Source organism: Vipera ursinii (genome assembly GCF_947247035.1).
Source record: "Vipera ursinii genome assembly, chromosome: 1".
NCBI classification, from domain to species: Eukaryota; Metazoa; Chordata; class Lepidosauria; order Squamata; family Viperidae; genus Vipera; species Vipera ursinii.
In genome coordinates this window covers 106,903,677-106,924,570 of record NC_139512.1, presented here as the reverse complement: position 1 = coordinate 106,924,570, position 20,894 = coordinate 106,903,677, and the positions used below count along the sequence as shown (strand labels likewise).

The 20,894-nt window shown below is 41.0% G+C and overlaps 1 protein-coding gene across 2 annotated transcripts in view; it reads left to right on the top strand.

Moving 5' to 3' along the window:
* The window catches only part of BRSK2 (BR serine/threonine kinase 2), a gene marked incomplete at its 5' end in the record, with an annotated part of 480,261 nt that overhangs the window by 303,266 nt on the left and 156,101 nt on the right, over nucleotides 1-20,894 (top strand). For both annotated transcript variants that reach the window (XM_083348467.1, XM_083348466.1), the window contains one exon: nucleotides 7,885-7,970. In XM_083348467.1, the coding sequence (XP_083204593.1) occupies nucleotides 7,885-7,970 (86 nt within the window). The remainder of the gene's footprint in view (nucleotides 1-7,884; nucleotides 7,971-20,894) is intronic.

The window sequence follows — 20,894 nt, the reverse complement described above, 5'->3', positions numbered from 1 at the left end:
GACATGATTGAATGAAGACATGGAATTCTCCACCCCGCCCCTGTGATTAGTCGGCAGGGGAGGAAATACGGACGTGCCTGCCATGCCTTCTGACTGCCTCCCCCTCCCTGCGCGCGCACATTTTCTTTCTTTTATCTCGCTGCTAAAGAAAGTTTTTGCTAAACTAAACCTCATAGGCAAAGCCATGAGGAGTTGTCCCTGCAGGTTTCTCTGCGAAGTTTATTGGAAGTGATTTCCCATTTGCAAGATAATACTGCTAATTGTTTGAAATTGCTTCGGCATCTTAGAAAACCTATTCAGGGAAAAGAAACTACCGGTACCTACCTTTCTTTCTTTCTTTCTCTCTTTCCTCCTCCCTCCCTCCCTCCTTTCTTTCTTCCTTCCTTCTCTTCCTTCCTTCCTTCTCTCTTCCTTCCTTCCTTCTCCCTTGCTTCCTTCCTTCTTTCTTTCTCTCTTCCTTGCTCCCTCCATCCTCCCTCCTTTCTTTCTTCCTTCTTCCTTCTTCCTTCCTTCCTTCTCTCTCTCTCCTTTCTTTTTCTTTCTTTCTTTCTTTCTTTCTTTCTTTCTTTCTTTCTTTCTTTCTTTCTTTCCTTTCTTTCTATCTCTCTTTCTTCCTTCCTCCCTCCCTCCCTCCCTCCTTCCTTCCTTCCTTCTCTCTCTCTCTCCCCTCCTTCCTTCCTAGTACTATTTGGTTCAGAATATCTTTTTTCTTGTTTTCCTGCTCTAAAAACTGGGTGCGTCTTATGGTCAGGTGCATCTTATGGTCCGAAAAATACGGTAAATAGTGTGTGGAAAAACAATCAATCCAAACAGCTGAGAAAGGATTACACTGCATTTGCTTACAGTTGTGCCATTGGCCCAAAAGCATCTCTAAGGGACTTCCAAACAGGCAGTCCACTTTGGAGTTTCCCTTTCAACAATAAGTTCACCAGTAACATGCCACCAAGGTCAGTTTTCTTTGTAGTCCACAGTCACAGGGAAATGACCTCTGCCAGAAACACCCAATCCCAATCTGATCCCATTGAGAAGTTGTTCTCCAGAATTAGCAAGCAGACATGCATCAGCCAGATAATCGTTCCAATTCCTCTCCCTTCCTCTCTTTCCCATATTCAGATTTTTTTCTCTCCAAGCACAGGAGTTTTCAGTACTTTCCCAGTTTGTAAAAAGACAACGTTAAATATTAACAGTTCAAAGCTCTTTTTTTTGTGATCTCTGGAGCCCCCAAAGATTATGCCAATGGAAATTGGTTACCAAGCATCAAAAAGTGCAGTTTTCAGCTGGGTTTAGGTGAGATATACATGGGGGAAACTATATTAATTAGAATTAATTAATTAATTAATTAAGTAGTATATTAATTAGTATATTAATTAGAATGAAGGCTACTGCTAAGTTTGTAAAGCCGCCCTGAGTCTTCGGAGAAGGGCGGGATATAAATGGAATTAAAATAAAAAATAAAAAATAACATATCCAGCCAATTTCCACCAAATGGAAAAATATAAACATTTCAACCTGGTTTCCTCTGATGATATCAGCATAACGCTGTCTTTTCCCCTATGACTCTCAGCTGCTAAAGAAAAATGTGCCTTTCAATATTTGTGTTGTGTGACTGTACAATAAGTAAACTATTTAAAATTTCTTGAAATTCAAAATACTTAGATTCAGTAATTTGTAAAATCTGTGTGGAATTTCTTCATCCAGAGGCTTTGCTTGGAGAGTAATATTTCATATTTTCTGTTTTGGATTCAACTATCAGATTAAAGTACAGAGTAAAGATCAAGACTTGTACATTATTGGTATGGAAATGCTTTGTTTTTAATATGTATATTTGTACACTACTGAGGAACTGAAAAATTCAGAAACACAGGGTATTTCAAGTTGGAACTCTGAAGTGAAATACAAGTTATTTTTTAAATGAAAACACTTTACAGTTTAGGTAATAAAATATTTGGATTAGGGGGAAATGAAACTAGAAGTAAAGGAAGGAATCTTGCTGTTGATTTGTAAACACTCAAATTGTAATGAAAAAAGGGGAGTATTTTAATTAAAAACATGAGATATTATTTTTGATTACTTTTATCTTCTGTTTTTCTTTTTGCTCATGCAAATAAATTTTACAATATTATAACTGGGGCTTCTTAAGTGACTGAAGCCATAAATCTTGCTTTGGTGTGCCTATTCATCTCAGGCTTTCAGACAGTAACTAAGAAGTACCCTGAAAGAACTATAGCATCACATCACTCATTTAAGGTTGACATGTTGCCACAGCCATCAGTAGGAGAGGCTTTCCAAAAGTAATGATTCTTCAATATGCTGAGAGGCAAAAATAAAATAAAAATCCTAATGTTGTTTCGGTTATAATATTAGCCAGATTCCTTTGTCAGTCATGCTCTAAGATTTTTCTTTCCAATATGCACATGAAGAAAACTTTTTTAGTTTGCTTTTATTTTTATTTTTAAATATTACATGCTCTGTTGGAGGAAAATACCCCTTTAACCCAAGTCATTTGTTTCCAAGCTGGGAAGATATCCAAGATGCCAAATGATTGGTAAAGAGTCAAGGAAGCACTTTATTTTGTCCAAGATCAACAATGGAGGTTGAATGATAGCTGCAATGAGGCCTCCCCTTTGCCACTGTTTTACATATTGCATCGAGAACTACCAGAAGTACAGGCAGGATTTCGAAGAGGTAGAGGAACTAGAGATCAAATTGCCAACATACGCTGGGTCATGGAGAAAGCTAGGGAGTTCCAGAAAAACATCTATTTCTGCTTCATTGACTATGCTAAAGCCTTTGATTGTGTGGATCACAACAAGTTCTAGCAAGTTCTTAAAGAGATGGGAGTACCAGACCATCTTATTTGTCTCTTGAGAAACCTATATGTGGGTCAAGAAGCAACAGTGAGAACTGGACACGGAACCACTGATTGGTTCAAAATTGGGAAAGGAGTCCGGCAAGGCTGTACACTGTCGCCCTGCCTATTTAACGTATATGCAGAACACATCATGAGAAAGGGAGGGCTAGATGAATCAAAAGTTGGAATTAAGATTGCCTGGAAAAATATCAACAACCTAAGATATGCAGATGATACCACCCTAATGGCAGAAAGTGAAGAAGAACTAAAGAGCCTCTTGTTGCGGGTGAAGAAGGAGAGTGCAAAAGTGGGCTTGAAACTCAACATTAAGAAAATGAAGATCATGGCATCCGGCCCTCTCAATTCCTGGCAAATAGATGGGGAAGAAATGGAGGTAGTGACAGATTTTATTTTCCTGGGCTCCAAGATCACCGCAGATGGGGACTGCAGCCAAGAAATTAAAAGACGTTCCTGGGGAGGAAAGCTATGGCAAATCTAGACAGCATACTAGCAGCCTTGGTGGAGCAGTGGGCTAATGCCTCCTTAAGTAACACCAGCTGCCTGCAATTAGTGCAGGTTCGCATCCCACCAGGCTCAAGGTTGACTCAGCCTTTCTTCCTTCCGAGGTAGGTAAAATGAGGACCCAGATTGTTGGGGGCAATTAAGCTGACTTTGTAATGATGAGAAAGGCTGAGCACTAAAGAATTGAGGCCTTTGAACTATGGTGCTGGAGAAGACTCCTGTGAGTCCCTTGGACTGCAAGGTGATCAAACCGGTCAGTCCTAGAGGAGATCAGCCCTGACTGCTCTTTAGAAGGCCAGATCCTGAAGCTGAAACTCAAATACTTTGGCCACCTAATGAGAAGGAAGGACTCACTGGAAAAGAGCCTAATTCTGGGAACGATTGAGGGCAAGAGAAGAAAGGGACAACAGAGAATGAGGTGGCTGGATGGAATCACTGAAGCAGTAGGCGTGAGCTTAAATGTACTCCAGAAGATAGTAGAGGACAGGAAGGCCTGGAAGAACATTGTCCATGAGGTTGTGACTTTGTAACTAACAAATTCCATCAAAATTCCTCTTTTAAAATTGCAAAAAAAACAACCCCACAAAACCTATTCTCCCTATTGCCCTAATTTTTATCTTTATGCAATCCAGAAATTGTTATATTTTCAGTCCTGGTTCAACAAAATGTTCTCTATGTGGAGTAACAGGTTTTTTCAGCTTTTCTCATCTTATAAAAATTTTCCCATTGAACTCTGTATCCTTTCTGAGATATTAGTTATTAATATCTCAGTCCAATTTTTAAAAAATTCTTTAAGATAAGAAAAAGTTAAAGCCAGCTTAACCATTTTAACTCTTTTCTGCCTGGTTCTCTAGTTCCCTCTAGTGTCCATTTGCAGCTTTCATCAATCCTCTCTTAGTATGGGTTAAGGTTCTATTTCAATAATTTCCTATGAGTTTATTATTATATACTTGTTTTTCAAATCTTACAATAAAAGCAACCAACATTCCAAATCTCTCCGGTATTCCACTTGGGTGAGCCCAATCTGGGCTTCTGGTATGAGTCATGGGTGATTAAAGAGGTAGAAACAGTGACTGCTTTGAAAAGAAAGATCAGCGAATAGACTAGTCCTTGAAAGCTGTCTGCAGGAGAGAACAGGAGACCACCCAACAATGCTCTAAATGGCAGCTCCTCACAAGGAAACCATATAACAGGTCTCCCATTGGGTTTGAGTGCCAAGGGGCTGATGGAGATGACATCTTTGTTCTCAGAAGTGACAGAGCTTTTAATAGGGACTCATACTCACTTTCTAATCACATTCAATATTTGAGTTTAACCACTTTATGGATATTAGAGGCTTTCACAACAGTGAGCTTTTGATTCGATACTTGGTGAGTTTCACCTTCTTCTTTGGATTTAAAGAAGAAATCCTGAGCCAGCCATGCTGAGGGGAAAGAGAGAGGTTTCCAAGCTGAGCCATGTTGGCTTAGGAATTCTGGGTGTTGAAGTCCTTGAGTCATAAAAGAGCCAAGGTTGCCTACCCTGCACTAGAGGAGGACATTAAAATTATTTACAAGGTTACTTCTTTAGGAACTAAACTTTTAGAATCACAACAGTGAGCTTTTGATTCGATACTTGGTGAGTTTTACCTTCTTCTTTGGATTTAAAACATTTTAAAAAACAATTAAGAATTCAAAATCATATACAATATACAATTGGCAAAAAGTCAGAACAAGAATTTTGATTTAGGATCTGAGAAATCCAAATTAAAAGCTGCATAATTCTTTTCCTCTATTAGGACAAACTTTACTCTAACTTTATTCACAGAATTATTTCAGATAAAACAAGCATATCTTATCGTTTGGAATATTTCTATTAATACAGTGTTATGAAATGTGCACTTGGAGAAGGAGTGGGAGAGAAATTTTCAGCAGCATCACAGTTGCCCAGGAAGGAGGCAGTGCATTCCAGAGAGAAGCCCAAATTAAAAGACTGTGCAGTCCTGAGTTGGATGTGAGAGGGAGGAAGGAAAATGTTCAAAGTAGCCACACCTTAGAATCTCTCAGGGTATATCTGTTAGATTAGAAGGTTATAGCTTCTAAGTTTTTAGAGTTCTACATTGTGATATATTGAATTTTTTTACAAATACTTTATAAATACAAATAAATGAATAAATAGGTTTGTATCACCAGAATAAATTACTTGGGTTTTAATCATAGGAATACAATGTACAGAGTTCAACCAAATTCTTCTGTTTGGCTACTGAATACAACTTTTTTGACCAAATGCTATCCAATCCGTTTTAGTGCCTCTAGCTTCATGCAGGTTGCCCTGATACAGAAAACTGTATGGGGAAAAAAACCCAGATTAGCAAGAGCATTAGTTGGATTCAGAGTTCATGTATTTTTTTCTAATTCTGCATTAGTCTGCTGACTTTAATAGTTTGTTGTTCATTTGTATAGCCTTACTTCTCCATTCATCAGGCTCTGATTAAAGCATTAGTGGTTCCTCCTTATATAAGTGTACCAACCATCCTCAGTTGCTCCAGTTATGTAACACTGAAAGTGGCAATGCAGAATTAATGTAGAGCACCTTATTCAGCAGGGGAAATTGCCAAAAGTATATTATTATATTACTGTTTTTGTTTAGAATTCTGGTATCTATGCCACGAGAGGCTTGCCCTCTGCTGTAGAATTAAAAAAAAATATTTTATATATAAACAGAACAACAACAGCAAACGCCATCCAGCAATCCCAGGGGACTATCAGTATATTTTAAAAGTTTTATTTGAGCAATGTAAGCATCTCACCCTAATTCAGAATGTACATTCCAAGCAGTTCTCCTTGTCATTGGCCAAAGGGAAAAAAAAGAATCTTGGGAAGTAGTTTTTGAAATGAACCTTGATGGAGTGGAAGATGGGGCTTTGAACCTCTTCCCCCTCCACCCCCAGATCTCTCTTATTTGCAGTGTTATTAAAGTACCTCATCTTCATTGATGTAGAGGTGTAATGAGATTGCCTTGAAGAAAACATATGGCAGCCATTGAGAAAACATGAACTTAGCCCAGGTAAAGCTCAGGAGGGTGAGACAAAGAAAGTTAACATTATCTTGCTTTGATTCTTTTTGATATGAGAGGGAGGTAAAGACAACACTTTCAGGCTTTCAAGAGACTGTCATTTATATCAAATTCTAGTTATAGTATTTCTTGTAGTGTTTGCTTCTTGACTGGGTCTTACCCCAAAGGGCTACTACAGATGGTTATTTCAATGCCATAATCATTTATCAAGGTCTGACAGATACTCATTTTTTCCCTTCCATAAATATAGGTATTACAACAATATTAGATAAATCTTCTCAAAAATTCTCCATATCTTTCATTGGAATTTCTTGCTTCTTGACATAGCCTGGCACATGTATTTTTTTTCAAATTCCATCTCCAGGACAGTTTATTAACCCTCCATTATTCATCTATTAATTTATTCTGTAATATCTACCATTCATGACTTGGTTTTAATATGAAGAACACTCAGTAATGAAGAAAATAATGTTTGTTCAAATTAAATGAACCCAAAAGGAGTTCATTCATAAAATTACAGATTATTTAACAAGGTATCCTATTTTAGGAATAGTCCACATATCGTGTAGTATTTGAGATGTAATACAGTATTCTAGGGACTGTTTTGTGCCTCATGCATTAAAGAATGTTAAATTTTTGAGGATTCTGGTATTGAATCTGTAGGTTTTTTTGTTGATTTATATATAAGCTTAGATAACCTTAGACATGCATGTACTTTCTTTGCATGGGAAAAAAGACAATGTGAAGCTTCTAGTTATGGTTTATAATTTGCATTTTTAAAATATTCTCTGACAATAAGAAATGAGAGTTATAGAATTCAGAATTAGTTAAAAATGCAAAATTTCAATCTCAGTTATGGCCTCAGACTATTCTCCACTGAATAGTGCTTTAAATTCTGTTAAGGTATCACAGAATATCCAGGGAAACTGTGAGGCTAGCAGTTCATGAAGCATTTATACTTTACATCATTATGTAAAACAGACTCAGTGCTCTAAATCTTTGAATTTCTAGAAACGTGGTGGTTACTGAAAGAACACTTACCATGGGAATCATAATTATTTCTGTAAATATGATACAATTATTGTACTTGTATATTGTTATTCTCTACATCTCTCTATATATACTTTATTGCTAATTAATAATACCATTTCCTGCAATTTACAAGATTTAGTCCCTGAAAGCTTATACCATATACCGTATATTTGTGCCAAGGCGCTTTAAGACTCCATTGTTTTTGTTATATGACTAAACCCTATGTGCATTTGAATGAACATTAACATAATTTTAATAGAAAATAAGCAAATAGCATTAGTTTTACTGTCAACTGGTCACGTTTCCTGAATATCTATTTTTCACCATTATTTTATTACTGAACTAGTGGAAGATGGTAGACAGAACATTGCAATATACTCTAAGACATAGATTTTAATCTCTTGTACCCTTCTTTTCTCTTCTAGGTGGAACGGGAAATAGCCATCTTGAAGTTGATAGAACATCCCCACGTTTTAAAGCTGCATGACGTTTATGAAAATAAAAAATATTTGTAGGTATTATTCATTGACATTTATTTATTTATTTATTTATTTATTTATTTATTTATTATTAAACAAATTTATATGGCAGACCAACTCATACACAGTGACTTTGGGTGGCTTGTAACATATTGAAGAATAATCAGGGCTTTTTTTCTCATAGAACACTCAGAACGGCATTCCGGCACCTTTTTTTTTTTAAAAAAAAGCTCCCTTTATTGGCTTTAGGAGTAGGCAATCTTGGCTCTTTTTTAATGACTTGTGGACTTCAACTCCCAGAAATCCTGAGCCAGCCATGCTGAGGGGAAAGAGAGAGGTTTCCAAGCTGAGCCATGTTGGCTTAGGAATTCTGGGTGTTGAAGTCCTTGAGTCATAAAAGAGCCAAGGTTGCCTACCCTGCACTAGAGGAGGACATTAAAATTAATTACAAGGTTACTTCTTTAGGAACTAAACTTTTAGAATCTAAAACAGCTAATTCAAAAAAGTCAACAGGAAAGAACCTCACATTTTTCATCTGCTTCTGTCTTTTGGAAGGTAAAATTAGATAACAAAATAATCTATTTCCTATGTTAACATCTCTGCAATGAAATCAATAAAGGTAATAGGAAGGAAGTGAAACATTTTTCTCAATGTAATATGTCTAATTTAGCTGATTCTAGAAAAAAATAGTATCTTTTGTACACTCTTGAAAACTATTTGTATCTATAACCATCTATTACAACTAAACCACTTTAAATTAAACAATTCTTAAGAATGAAATATTCTTAATTTGGACTTTACTTTTACTTGTTTGGACTGTTGTGTGTTTTGAAAAATAGATTATTGAGAATCTAGTTATGTTGCACTTCAGTCTTTAAATAATTAACCTAGTATATACATAACAATATATGATGTTTTCCATGGTGAGCTTAACATCAATAACAACATTTATTTAAAAGGCTAAAATAATTTCTGGTGGTATTATCTGTACATTAAAATTTTGTTTAGTCACAATCTTTCAAAAGATGTTACATATGTGCATAAGTGTAGTCAGTAGCATATGCCTTTTTAAAAATATCAAACATGCAAAGAAACAAAAATAAGTCCAAAATATCTGTATTACATCCAGAAATGCCAACGTTGCAACCAATATTTCTCATCCATAACTATGGCACCCTAAGGATACCTGCATACATGCAAATGCTCCTCTGGGATCAGGTACGCAGCAGGGGTTGTTTTTTCCTTCCAGTAACAGATTGCTGAGAAATACCAAACATGGCCTTGAGAATTCCAATGTTTGTTACAAATTTTTCTGGATGTGGTTGGAAAGAGGCTGTTTGGTGCTGGAGACCACTGCCACAAGGAATACAGCTCTGGGTCGGGGTTCCGAGCAGCTCCGGGTAGGGGCTCAGCACGGGTCGCGGTGTGGCAACTGCAGGGAGGGGAATCCCCACAGTGACTGTGGGGAGGGGAATCCCCATGGCATGTGGCTCCGAACCGCAGGGGTGGTGGTGCAAAGGATGGGCGGCGACACCGTAGCAAGACACCGGCATTGCTCCCAGTGACAGCACGTCTGAGTTCCGGCACCTTTTTTTTTTTTTTTTAAAGCAGTGAGAATAATATAGTACATTGGGAGTGGGAGACCATGGAGCATCTTAGTGGCTGGAGTAGGCCAGTCAAATCAACAGAAACAGACTAGTGAATAACTCTTTCAGTATCACTCAGTGAACCCATGGATGTATTAACAGTTGAAACTTGTCACTCAGCTTCAAATCTGTCAATTCCACAAATGATAAATTAATAGAACTCTTCTTGTTCTTTACATTCCTCTAAAGCAGAATTCCCTTGTTGGTAGCTTTTAGATGAAAGTTATAATATATATTTATGAAGGCATCGAGCTGGGAAGATCTGCTCTGGAGTTTGAAAGGGAGTATATTTCTCAAAGCTAAAAGAAGTATTATAATCAAAGGTCATTTAAGATTTAAGACTTTTTTGGTTCCTTCCCCCACATATTGATGTTTTGTTTATTTATTTTTACTGACTCTATTTATTTTACTGACTTCACAGGACTAATGAATATATCCACTGTCATTTTCTTAGGGCAATTTGAATTACCGTATATACTTGAGTATAAGCCGACTCGAATATAAGCCGAGACCCCTAATTTTACCCCCAAAAAATGGAAAAAGTTGGTGACTCGAGTATAAGCCGAGGCTGGGAAATGCAGCAGCTCACCTTATGCTCCTCTCCAGAGATCTTCCCTCAGCAGCGGCCGGAAAAGTAGCTCGCACGCGAAACAAGCCCGGCAGAGGAGCCGGAGGCGAGCAGAGGCACCCGGCCCAGATCCTGCAAGGCCCGGCCGAGACACGCCCCCAGCAGCGGAGCTGCTCCGGCTCCTCTGCCGGGCTTGTTTTGCATGTGAGCTACTTTGCCTGATGCTGAGAAGACCCGCTTGGGCACTCGGGTTGCTGTCAGTCTCCGCAGGCCCTTCTCGTTTCCAGGAACGTCAAGCGCGCTTGGCTCTCCACCCCCACGGCAGGGCAGGGCAGGGCAGAGACTTGCTCGCCCTTCTGACGGCCCTGAAGAGAAACGAAGGGCTTGCAAACTCCCCGCGAGAAGCTGGGCGAAGCGCGCGGCTGGGCGAGTGTGTGCCTGCGCGCGTATTTACGAAAGAAACGCTCCGAGAGTTCTTCTTTCTCCGCCCCCTTGGGGGGAACTCTAGCGACTGCTGTAGCCGCGCTTCTCTTCTCGGCTCCAAAAATAGGGATTTCTACTCTCTCTCTCTCTCTCTCTCCCCTCCCCACCCCGCATTCTCCTGCCTCTTCGATTGCGACAATAAAAGGGCGAAGGGTGCGCTGGTTTCTTCCTCCCCCCCTCCCCTCCCCTCCCCGATTGTCAGGTGAGGCAGCTGGAGGTCTGGCCGGGAGATTGTAGCAGTTTTGAAACGCCGCGGCTTGAAACGCCTGATCAGCTGATTTTCGGGTGGAAGAGCCGCGGCTTGCATCTGTTTGCATCTGCCTGAATTAGACCGAAACGGCCTGAATTTGACCAGAGTTGCTTTGTAATGGCTGGAGGAACTGCAGAGGAGGTCTTCCTGGGAGATTGTGGCCGTTTTGAAACGCCGCGGCTTGAAACGCCCGATCAGCTGATTTTCGGGGCGGAAAGAGCCACGGCTTGAATCTGCTTGTATTTGTTTGAACTTAACCAGAAACGGCTCGTAATGGCTGGAGGAACTGCGGAGGGAGTGAATGCTCCAGCCTGGAATATTTGGAAAGGCTGGGGGAACCGGATGAACTGCAGCTTAAGCGACTGTTGCCGGAGGAGCCATGGCTTGAAACGCCCCAGTTTTGGGGCAGCATTTGCTTGTTCCCTCCCTCCCTCCCTCCCTCCCCTTTCCCTCCTCTCTAAATCCTTCCTTCCTTCCTTCCTTCCTTCCTCCCTCCCTCCCTCCCCTTTCCCTCCTCTCTAAATCCTTCCTTCCTTCCTTCCTTCCTTCCTTCCTTCCTTCCTTCCTTCCTTCCTTCCTTCCCCAGCCCTAATCCGGAAAGTGGAAGGAAAGAAGAGTAAAGGCTGGGCGGAGGAGGAGGGGAAGTTTAAAAAGGGGGCGCCGTTCCCTTTAAAAAGCCGCCCGCCACGCCGCGCTCCCTCGCAGCACTCGCGGCGGCTGGCTTCTTGGCTCCCGGTCTCCCCCAGGCTTCCCGGCTGTGATTGGCGAGCGAGCCTCCCGAGCTCCGGCGGCCGTGACATCAGCAGAAGCGGAGCAAGCAAAAGCGAAGGGGGAAGGAAGTTCACCAGCAGCACCTCGAGCCCGCTCCGAGCGCTGGCGGACGCGGAGCCGAAAGAGAAGCAGCATCTCTGCGCGCCCGGGCTGCTGGGGTGAAGTTGCAGCCGCCGCACCAACCAGCCGAGGAGAAGCAAGAGAAGGAAGTCGCCGCCGCTGCCCAGGCTGGGTTTCCTTGAAGGCTGCTGTTTGCACCCGGGAAGGAAAGTGCAGGAAAAAGGGCAAAGTGGCGAGCTAGCCCGGCATTCAACGTTTCTTCGCCGCTGCCATCCCCGAGAAGGCGAAGGGCTCCTATTTACAGCCACCCATCCTGCACTTTCCTTCCCGGGTGCAAACAGCAGCCTTCAAGGAAACCCAGCCTGGGCAGCGGCGGCAACTTCCTTCTCTTGCTTCTCCTCGGCTGGTTGGTGCGGCGGCTGCAACTTCACCCCAGCAGCCCGGGCGCGCAGAGATGCTGCTTCTCTTTCGGCTCCGCATCCGCCAGCGCTCGGAGCGGGCTCGAGGTGCTGCTGGTGAACTTCCTTCCCCCTTCGCTTTTGCTTGCTCCGCTTCTGCTGATGTCACGGCCGCCGGAGCTCGGGAGGCTCGCTCGCCAATCACAGCCGGGAAGCCTGGGGGAGACCGGGAGCCAAGAAGCCAGCCGCCGCGAGTGCTGCGAGGGAGCGCGGCGTGGCGGGCGGCTTTTTAAAGGGAACGGCGCCCCCTTTTTAAACTTCCCCTCCTCCTCCGCCCAGCCTTTACTCTTCTTTCCTTCCACTTTCCGGATTAGGGCTGGGGAAGGAAGGAAGGAAGGAAGGAAGGAAGGAAGGAAGGAAGGAAGGAAGGAAGGAAGGAAGGATTTAGAGAGGAGGGAAAGGGGAGGGAGGGAGGGAGGGAGGAAGGAAGGAAGGAAGGAAGGAAGGATTTAGAGAGGAGGGAAAGGGGAGGGAGGGAGGGAGGGAGGGAACAAGCAAATGCTGCCCCAAAACTGGGGCGTTTCAAGCCATGGCTCCTCCGGCAACAGTCGCTTAAGCTGCAGTTCATCCGGTTCCCCCAGCCTTTCCAAATATTCCAGGCTGGAGCATTCACTCCCTCCGCAGTTCCTCCAGCCATTACGAGCCGTTTCTGGTTAAGTTCAAACAAATACAAGCAGATTCAAGCCGTGGCTCTTTCCGCCCCGAAAATCAGCTGATCGGGCGTTTCAAGCCGCGGCGTTTCAAAACGGCCACAATCTCCCAGGAAGACCTCCTCTGCAGTTCCTCCAGCCATTACAAAGCAACTCTGGTCAAATTCAGGCCGTTTCGGTCTAATTCAGGCAGATGCAAACAGATGCAAGCCGCGGCTCTTCCACCCGAAAATCAGCTGATCAGGCGTTTCAAGCCGCGGCGTTTCAAAACTGCTACAATCTCCCGGCCAGACCTCCAGCTGCCTCACCTGACAATCGGGGAGGGGAGGGGAGGGGGGGAGGAAGAAACCAGCGCACCCTTCGCCCTTTTATTGTCGCAATCGAAGAGGCAGGAGAATGCGGGGTGGGGAGGGGAGAGAGAGAGAGAGAGAGAGTAGAAATCCCTATTTTCGGAGCCGAGAAGAGAAGCGCGGCTACAGCAGTCGCTAGAGTTCCCCCCAAGGGGGCGGAGAAAGAAGAGCATTCACTCCCTCCGCAGTTCCTCCAGCCATTACGAGCCGTTTCTGGTTAAGTTCAAACAAATACAAGCAGATTCAAGCCGTGGCTCTTTCCGCCCCGAAAATCAGCTGATCGGGCGTTTCAAGCCGCGGCGTTTCAAAACGGCCACAATCTCCCAGCAAGACCTCCTCTGCAGTTCCTCCAGCCATTACAAAGCAACTCTGGTCAAATTCAGGCCGTTTCGGTCTAATTCAGGCAGATGCAAACAGATGCAAGCCGCGGCTCTTCCACCCGAAAATCAGCTGATCGGGCGTTTCAAGCCGCGGCGTTTCAAAACGGCCACAATCTCCCAGCAAGACCTCCTCTGCAGTTCCTCCAGCCATTACAAAGCAACTCTGGTCAAATTCAGGCCGTTTCGGTCTAATTCAGGCAGATGCAAACAGATGCAAGCCGCGGCTCTTCCACCCGAAAATCAGCTGATCGGGCGTTTCAAGCCGCGGCGTTTCAAAACTGCTACAATCTCCCGGCCAGACCTCCAGCTGCCTCACCTGACAATCGGGGAGGGGAGGGGAGGGGGGGAGGAAGAAACCAGCGCACCCTTCGCCCTTTTATTGTCGCAATCGAAGAGGCAGGAGAATGCGGGGTGGGGAGGGGAGAGAGAGAGAGAGTAGAAATCCCTATTTTTGGAGCCGAGAAGAGAAGCGCGGCTACAGCAGTCGCTAGAGTTCCCCCCAAGGGGGCGGAGAAAGAAGAACTCTCGGAGCGTTTCTTTCGTAAATACGCGCGCAGGCACACACTCGCCCAGCCGCGCACTTCGCCCAGCTTCTCGCGGGGAGTTTGCAAGCCCTTCGTTTCTCTTCAGGGCCGTCAGAAGGGCGAGCAAGTCTCTGCCCTGCCCTGCCCTGCCATGGGGGTGGAGAGCCAAGCGCGCTTGACGTTCCTGGAAACGAGAAGGGCCTGCGGAGACTGACAGCAACCCGAGTGCCCAAGCGGGTCTTCTCAGCATCAGGCAAAGTAGCTCACATGCAAAACAAGCCCGGCAGAGGAGCCGGAGCAGCTCCGCTGCTGGGGGCGTGTCTCGGCCGGGCCTTGCAGGATCTGGGCCGGGCGCCTCTGCTCGCCGCTCCGGCTCCTCTGCCGGGCTTGTTTCGCATGTGATTCCGGGCCAGGTGCTGCTGAGGGCGAGCAGAGGCACCCGGGCGACCCCAGCAGCATCAGGCAAAGTAGCTCGGCCGCGCGCAAGTCCTCGGTAAGTTCTTTTTTTTTGTTGACTGGAGTATAAGCCGAAGTGGATTTTTTCAGCCCAAAAAGTGGGCTGAAAAATTCGGCTTATACTCAAGTATATACGGTACAGAGTTTCCCACGTCTACTAGCAACAAACGAAAGAATTGCGACTATTGCCAGATATATAAAATGTATTAAGATACTTATGTTTTATTACCACGTCTTACAGTTTATAAAGGTGAAATGAGAAACAAAATTTTAATTAAAGATAAATAAGGCAGAATTAAAATGTAAATATAAAAACCATTTAACAGTGCAACTCATCTCAGCAGATGAAGTAGCTTGAAGAATATCTGTCTTACATTCACACACACACACACACACACACACACACACACACACATATATATACACACACACACACACACACACACACAAACACACACATGCATACATACATACATACATACGAAGCTCACCAGGCAGAATATCAAAAGCCTCAAGAGACTTGTAAAGAAGAATATAGCTTTTCAAATTGCCTACGTGTATGACATAGGTTATAATGTCTTATGTCCCCTGCCATAGATAATTGGCGGTGGAGTTATTTTAACAAGAGATTTTACATATTCCCTGCAGTCATTCCCAGTCAGTATTTTAACAGCACTATTCTGAACTCACTGAAATTTCTGAATCCTATTCAAAATCAGTTCCTCCCTACAAAGAAGGTCATAGTAATCCGAAGGGATGTAGTTAAGGCAAAGCCAGTGCACCAGTTTTAGATGAGACTTCTACCACTCCCAAACTAGGAATGAAGTTCAAGATTGATCTTCTTACTGGACCATGATATCTTAATTGTTTATGTTTTAATAGCTATTAATATCACATTAATAGCTTTATAGGTTTTAGAGAGGTCTTGTTTTGAAGTATTATATTTTGTTCATTACTATTTATTTATTTAACTACACTGGCAATCTTCAAGAGGAATGGAATGCTATCACAATTTGTGTTCCCCTTCTCTCTGCCTTTCAACCTAGGGAGATCACTGATTTCTTCGGCTGGAGCTTTAAGCTAACTTTCTCTTAGAAATCTCATTACCAGCATCACCTATTGATTTGGAACACATACAATGTTCTTGTATTCAAAATAGAAAAAATACAAACGTTTCTGACATTATCACAAAGATTCAAGATTATCAGCAAGATTCAAATTCATCCGGTGCTATAGGTAGCTTTTTAAAATATCATGTCTCCTTGAAAATGAGATTGCTAAACCAAGGGGAGAATGTGGAATGGAAGTAATGATCACATATAAACTATACACAACTAGAATAATAAACTCTTATTAAACAAACTTGATCCATAAATTAAAGAATTAACTGTAGAAGGTGCAGATCATTCTGACTTTCTCTCTTTCTCAAAAGTCTTTTCAACAATGAACTGCAATACCAGCAAAAAATAATTTTATTTATTTATTTATACAATTTATAGGCCACCCATCTTACCTCAAGTAAGTCCGGAAAAATACCAGGAATAAAAATATATTCTCAGCCTTTTTGTTTATGTAGACACACATGACTGTTCCTGAATTGTTTTTAAGTGTATCTATTAGCAAAATACAATAACTAATTACAGTTATGACAATTTCACATTTGCTGTACTGTAAAAATTAAAATGCATAATCTGGATGTGAGTAACTGAACTCTAGAAAGTTTAGTCCTCGAGTTACAATTGAGCCCAAAACTTATGTTGGTAAGTGAAACATTTGTTAAATGAGTTTGCCCCATTTTACAACTTTTCTTGCCATAGTTGTTAAGTGAAACATTGCATTTATTAAGTTAGTAACATGGTTCTTAAGTGAATCTGGCTTCCCCATTGACTATGCTTGTCAGAAGGTTGCAAAAGTTGATCACATGACCCCGGGATGCTGCAACCGTCATAAATATGAACCAGTTGCCAAGAATCTGAATTTTGATCACATGACCATGGGGATGCTGCAAAGGTTGTAAGGGTGAAAAATGGTCATAAGTCACTTTTTTCAGTGCCATTGTAACTTTGAATGGTCACTAAATAAACTGTTGTAAGTTGAGGATGGTCACCCAGTAAAAAACATTTCTAATGTCAGAATTAAGAACTAAATATATGTATTCCTTCCTAATCTTATTGAGAAAATTGCAATTGGCTAAAGAGTGCTAGTCTTTGGGCAAGAGAAATGTTCTTTTGACATTTGTGTTGTGCAGTTCCTAATACAGAATATTGCATTAAAAGTGAAGCTTTAGGCATGTCTGTTCAGAATTAGAGTCAGTTTGGTTAAGGCATCAGGCTAGAAACAGGAGACTGTGCCCTAATCATGAAACTAACTGGGTGACTTTGGGCCAGTCATTTTTTCTCAGTCCTGGGAAGGAAGGAATGGTAAGTCACTTCTGAAATCTTCCTAAAAAGACTACAGGGATTACCCTAAACCAGGGGTAGGCAACCTTGTCTCTTTTATGACTCGTGGACTTCAACGCCCAGAATTCCTGAGCATGGCTGGCTCAGGAATTCTGGGAGTTGAAGTCCACGAGTCATAAAAGAGACAAGTTTGCCTACCCCTGCCCTAGGCCACAGGTCTGCAACCTGTGGCTCCGGAGCTACATGCGGCTCTTTCAGCCGTCTCCTGCGGCTCCCAGTCCTCTGCCATGTGCAGTCCCCCCCAAAAAAGTGGGACTAAAAAGTTCAACCAATCAATTCAAATATGCAGGGTAGGTGCATATCTTGCCTTGGCTCCACTCTTCAGTCAAACCCTGTTCTGCGCATGCGCACATGTACGCGCATGCGCACACATTTTTTGCGGCTCCCAGTTTTTCCTTTTGTGAGGGAACCGGTTCCGAGTGGCTCTTTCACTGTTTCAGGTTGCTGACCCCTGCCCTAGGCAGTCACCAGGAGCCAAAACTGACTTGTAGCTCCCCACCACCAAAAAATACACACTAAAATACATGTTTAATGTTCTATGTATGATACCTTGCTACCTTGCATGGTTTCTAGACTCTACCCACTTTCTCACTGAATGTTATCAAATATTGGGGGAGAGGGTTTTCTCTTCATTTCTTAATGGATTTTTTTAATGGTAAGAAAAATAAGAGAAGAAGCACTAGGGGAAAAAAATAAAACAGAAGATAGCTTTACTGACTTTATAAAGTTCTTTGAATAGAGCAAGTTAATTGCATCATAAAAGTCTGATCTGGAATCTAATTAGTAGGATTACACAAAGCATTTGAAAGAGGTCTTTTGTAAGAGAAGGGACCTTTCTTAAAACAAAATATCTGTCTTCTATGGAAATTTGGCACAGCTGCTTTGAAGACTTTCTCTGGCTAGCTGCACAAATGTATATACAGGATGAACAAATAGCATGGGGGTGTACCAGCTAAGTGAAGTGGATGTATAACCACCCAGAAAGGTTTTGAAGCTGTTTTAAAACCTTCCATTAGACAGAACTGCTTTACTGCTTTGAACAGACCTGCTTCACTCATACCAATATGATTTGCAACATGTCTTTTTCAAATGTGTAATAATTAGCCATACAGTCACATTGACCCTATAAAGCAGATTATGCTGTATCATAGCAACTGAGCACAGATTGGAATCGAGATTTCTCATATCCATGTACAACACAACAGCTACAGAGCCACCCTGGCAATGTTAGATAGTGCTGGTAACTAATTGTGCTTTACTTTACAAAGATTGATGCCACAATAAATATGCTTATTATCAAGGTACTTCTATACTTTCTTGTGTGTTTTTCCCCCCAGAATCACAAAACAGACTAGACTGACACTATGTACAGTGCCCTTTTTGGGATTTATTATCATATATGACATTTGTTCCCACTGATTAGATTTAAGGGATAGGAGATTTTTTCCTTACTGATTTGGTAAGAATATCTTTACATCCTCAATAGAAATCATAACAAGAGGTGAGGGAAGGGGGATTTCAGCCCTCCCTCCAAAAAGAGTGGTGACTAAATACCCAGGGGCTTTTTAAATTTTGAAAAAGTAACTGATTCCCAATTGGAACTTTATTTCTCAAAGCATGTGGATTGAAAGACTTTTTATTTCCTATTGTTCATTGTCTACTTCTGTTGGAAATCTGGATTCTTTCTTATGAAAAAAAGAAAGAAAAACTGAAAAGATTAAGACAACTTTGGGACTCAGAGGGAAACTTTAACTGCCCAGGGAAATAGATAAGATACATAACCTTGAGAACTTTGAAACAACAGCTGTGAAAGGCTTTGTGTTCCCTAACTAGAAAAAAAACTTTCTTTTGGATTTTCTAAGTGTAAAGGCTTTAGTTTAAAATACCACATGGAAGAAGACCAGGAACAAAATTTATTTATAGATGAAGATCAACAAACTCTTGCTATGTTAAAAACACTAATCCAAATTCTTACCGCAACCAATCAAATACTAAGAGGCTATGTGAAGGAACAAGAAGACAGCCCAGATATGAAAGCCCAAACTTTGACCACAATTAAAGAACCATCTATACAAAATACAATAGAAAAAATGAAACATTCAAGTACCATGACAGAAGAATCTACTATTAAACAAATATTTATATTTGAAAATCCAGAAAAGACATTGACAACCTGGAAAAAGGAAAAGGTTTCTATATACAACTCAGAAGGAACTAGAGGATCCAGAAAAAAAAAACAGTTGAATGAGAAGACAAACAATTCAGAACAACTACGTCTATATGGAAGAATAAAGAGACGACCCACTAGACCTACAAGTCCTCTAAAAAAATGGCGATCAGATGGTTTTGCCAATATCAATTAATATACAGTACATGATATTACAAAGAGATTGGTTCAATGACCCAATTAAAGAAAGACATGGAAGATGATTTGGCAAAGGAAAAAAGCTAGAATAAGACTCAAGAAGAATGGAGTTTCGACCATCTTATTGAAATCTGAAACAGAATGTACTTAAATAGATAAGATGTGTATGTTGAACATAAGACATTGTTATGAACTGAGATAAAGAAAAAAAAATTGGTCATTAAAATTTAGCAGTATAAATACTAATAGCTAATTTGAATATTGATTTCTTCATAAAGGTCATGTAAAGGTGAATAATGTAGATAAGCTAAAAACTTGTTGTTGAAAGTAATAAATAGGTCTATATGGAATGTTAAAAATGAAAATTATCAGTTTAAGCAAGAGATAGCACATACAAAGAGGAAGAGAGGAAGTGTTAAATATTGAAATAAAAAGAAATTTTGATTACTACTTAAAAAAAACAACTGAAAATTAGCAAAAAGGAAGGATATCATATTGTATCCTTGTTGACATAGAGGGTGAGAAGTTAAGTAAATGGGATGTGTATTTTGAATATTAGATTTTGTGAGGAATGGTGATAGATGAATTGGGAGTATACTAAAAATCTTGGGAATGATAAATATCAAACGTTAAATCTAAATGTTAGTGGAAATTAAAATTGAAAAATCTATTAGGTCATTGATTGTCTAAAAGATTGTATGTTAAAACAATTAGAATATGTGTAAACTAAAAACTATGGATATATGTAAGAAAGTTATTTTCTATGTGATGGATAGGATAAAACTTGTCTTTTAATTTACAAATAGACAATATATATGAAAGGAAAAAGAGAGGAAATATTTATGGTAGCAATCTGAAATCTGTACTAATGATATCTGTATGCAATTGAATTACTACTACCCAGGAACCACGTTGCTTTTCAAATATGTGAATGTAATATCAGAAAATCAATAAAATTTGTATGTAAAAAAAGAAATCATAACAAGAGGTGAAAAAAACCATAGTCCATAAATAATCAAATTATGTTTGAAAAATGCATTGTGGTCAAACTATCAATCACTTCAAAAATATTAGACCTGATACCACTTGCATAATATTTGTGTAAATCTAAGGATTTGGGGTGCTGAAATTTCAGTTTATCTCTTTGTAAGATAGAGTAATAAAGTGCTTCTCAGACAGCCATATGCCAGAACCTTAAGATGAAGGATATTTATTGTCAAAGTATAAAAATGTTGCTATTTGATTGATGATGATAATTTAAAGAAAATGATACCGATGTTATATTAAAGGCCATTGCTTGCTATTAGAGCCAGTTGGTATGATTGGTGATGTGGAAACGTAATAAATCAATTAATGAGTTTTGGATAATATAGTAATGGAGTATGACTGTGGAGGGGTAAAAAGCTCTGTGTCAATAATTTCATACTTTGTAAAGTTCAGGTTTAAGAGTGGGATGCTGATGTTGCCAGCAAATACAACACAGCACAATTTTCTCCCCTTTACAATTAGTCTCAGGTTAGTTGATCAGCGTTCCAT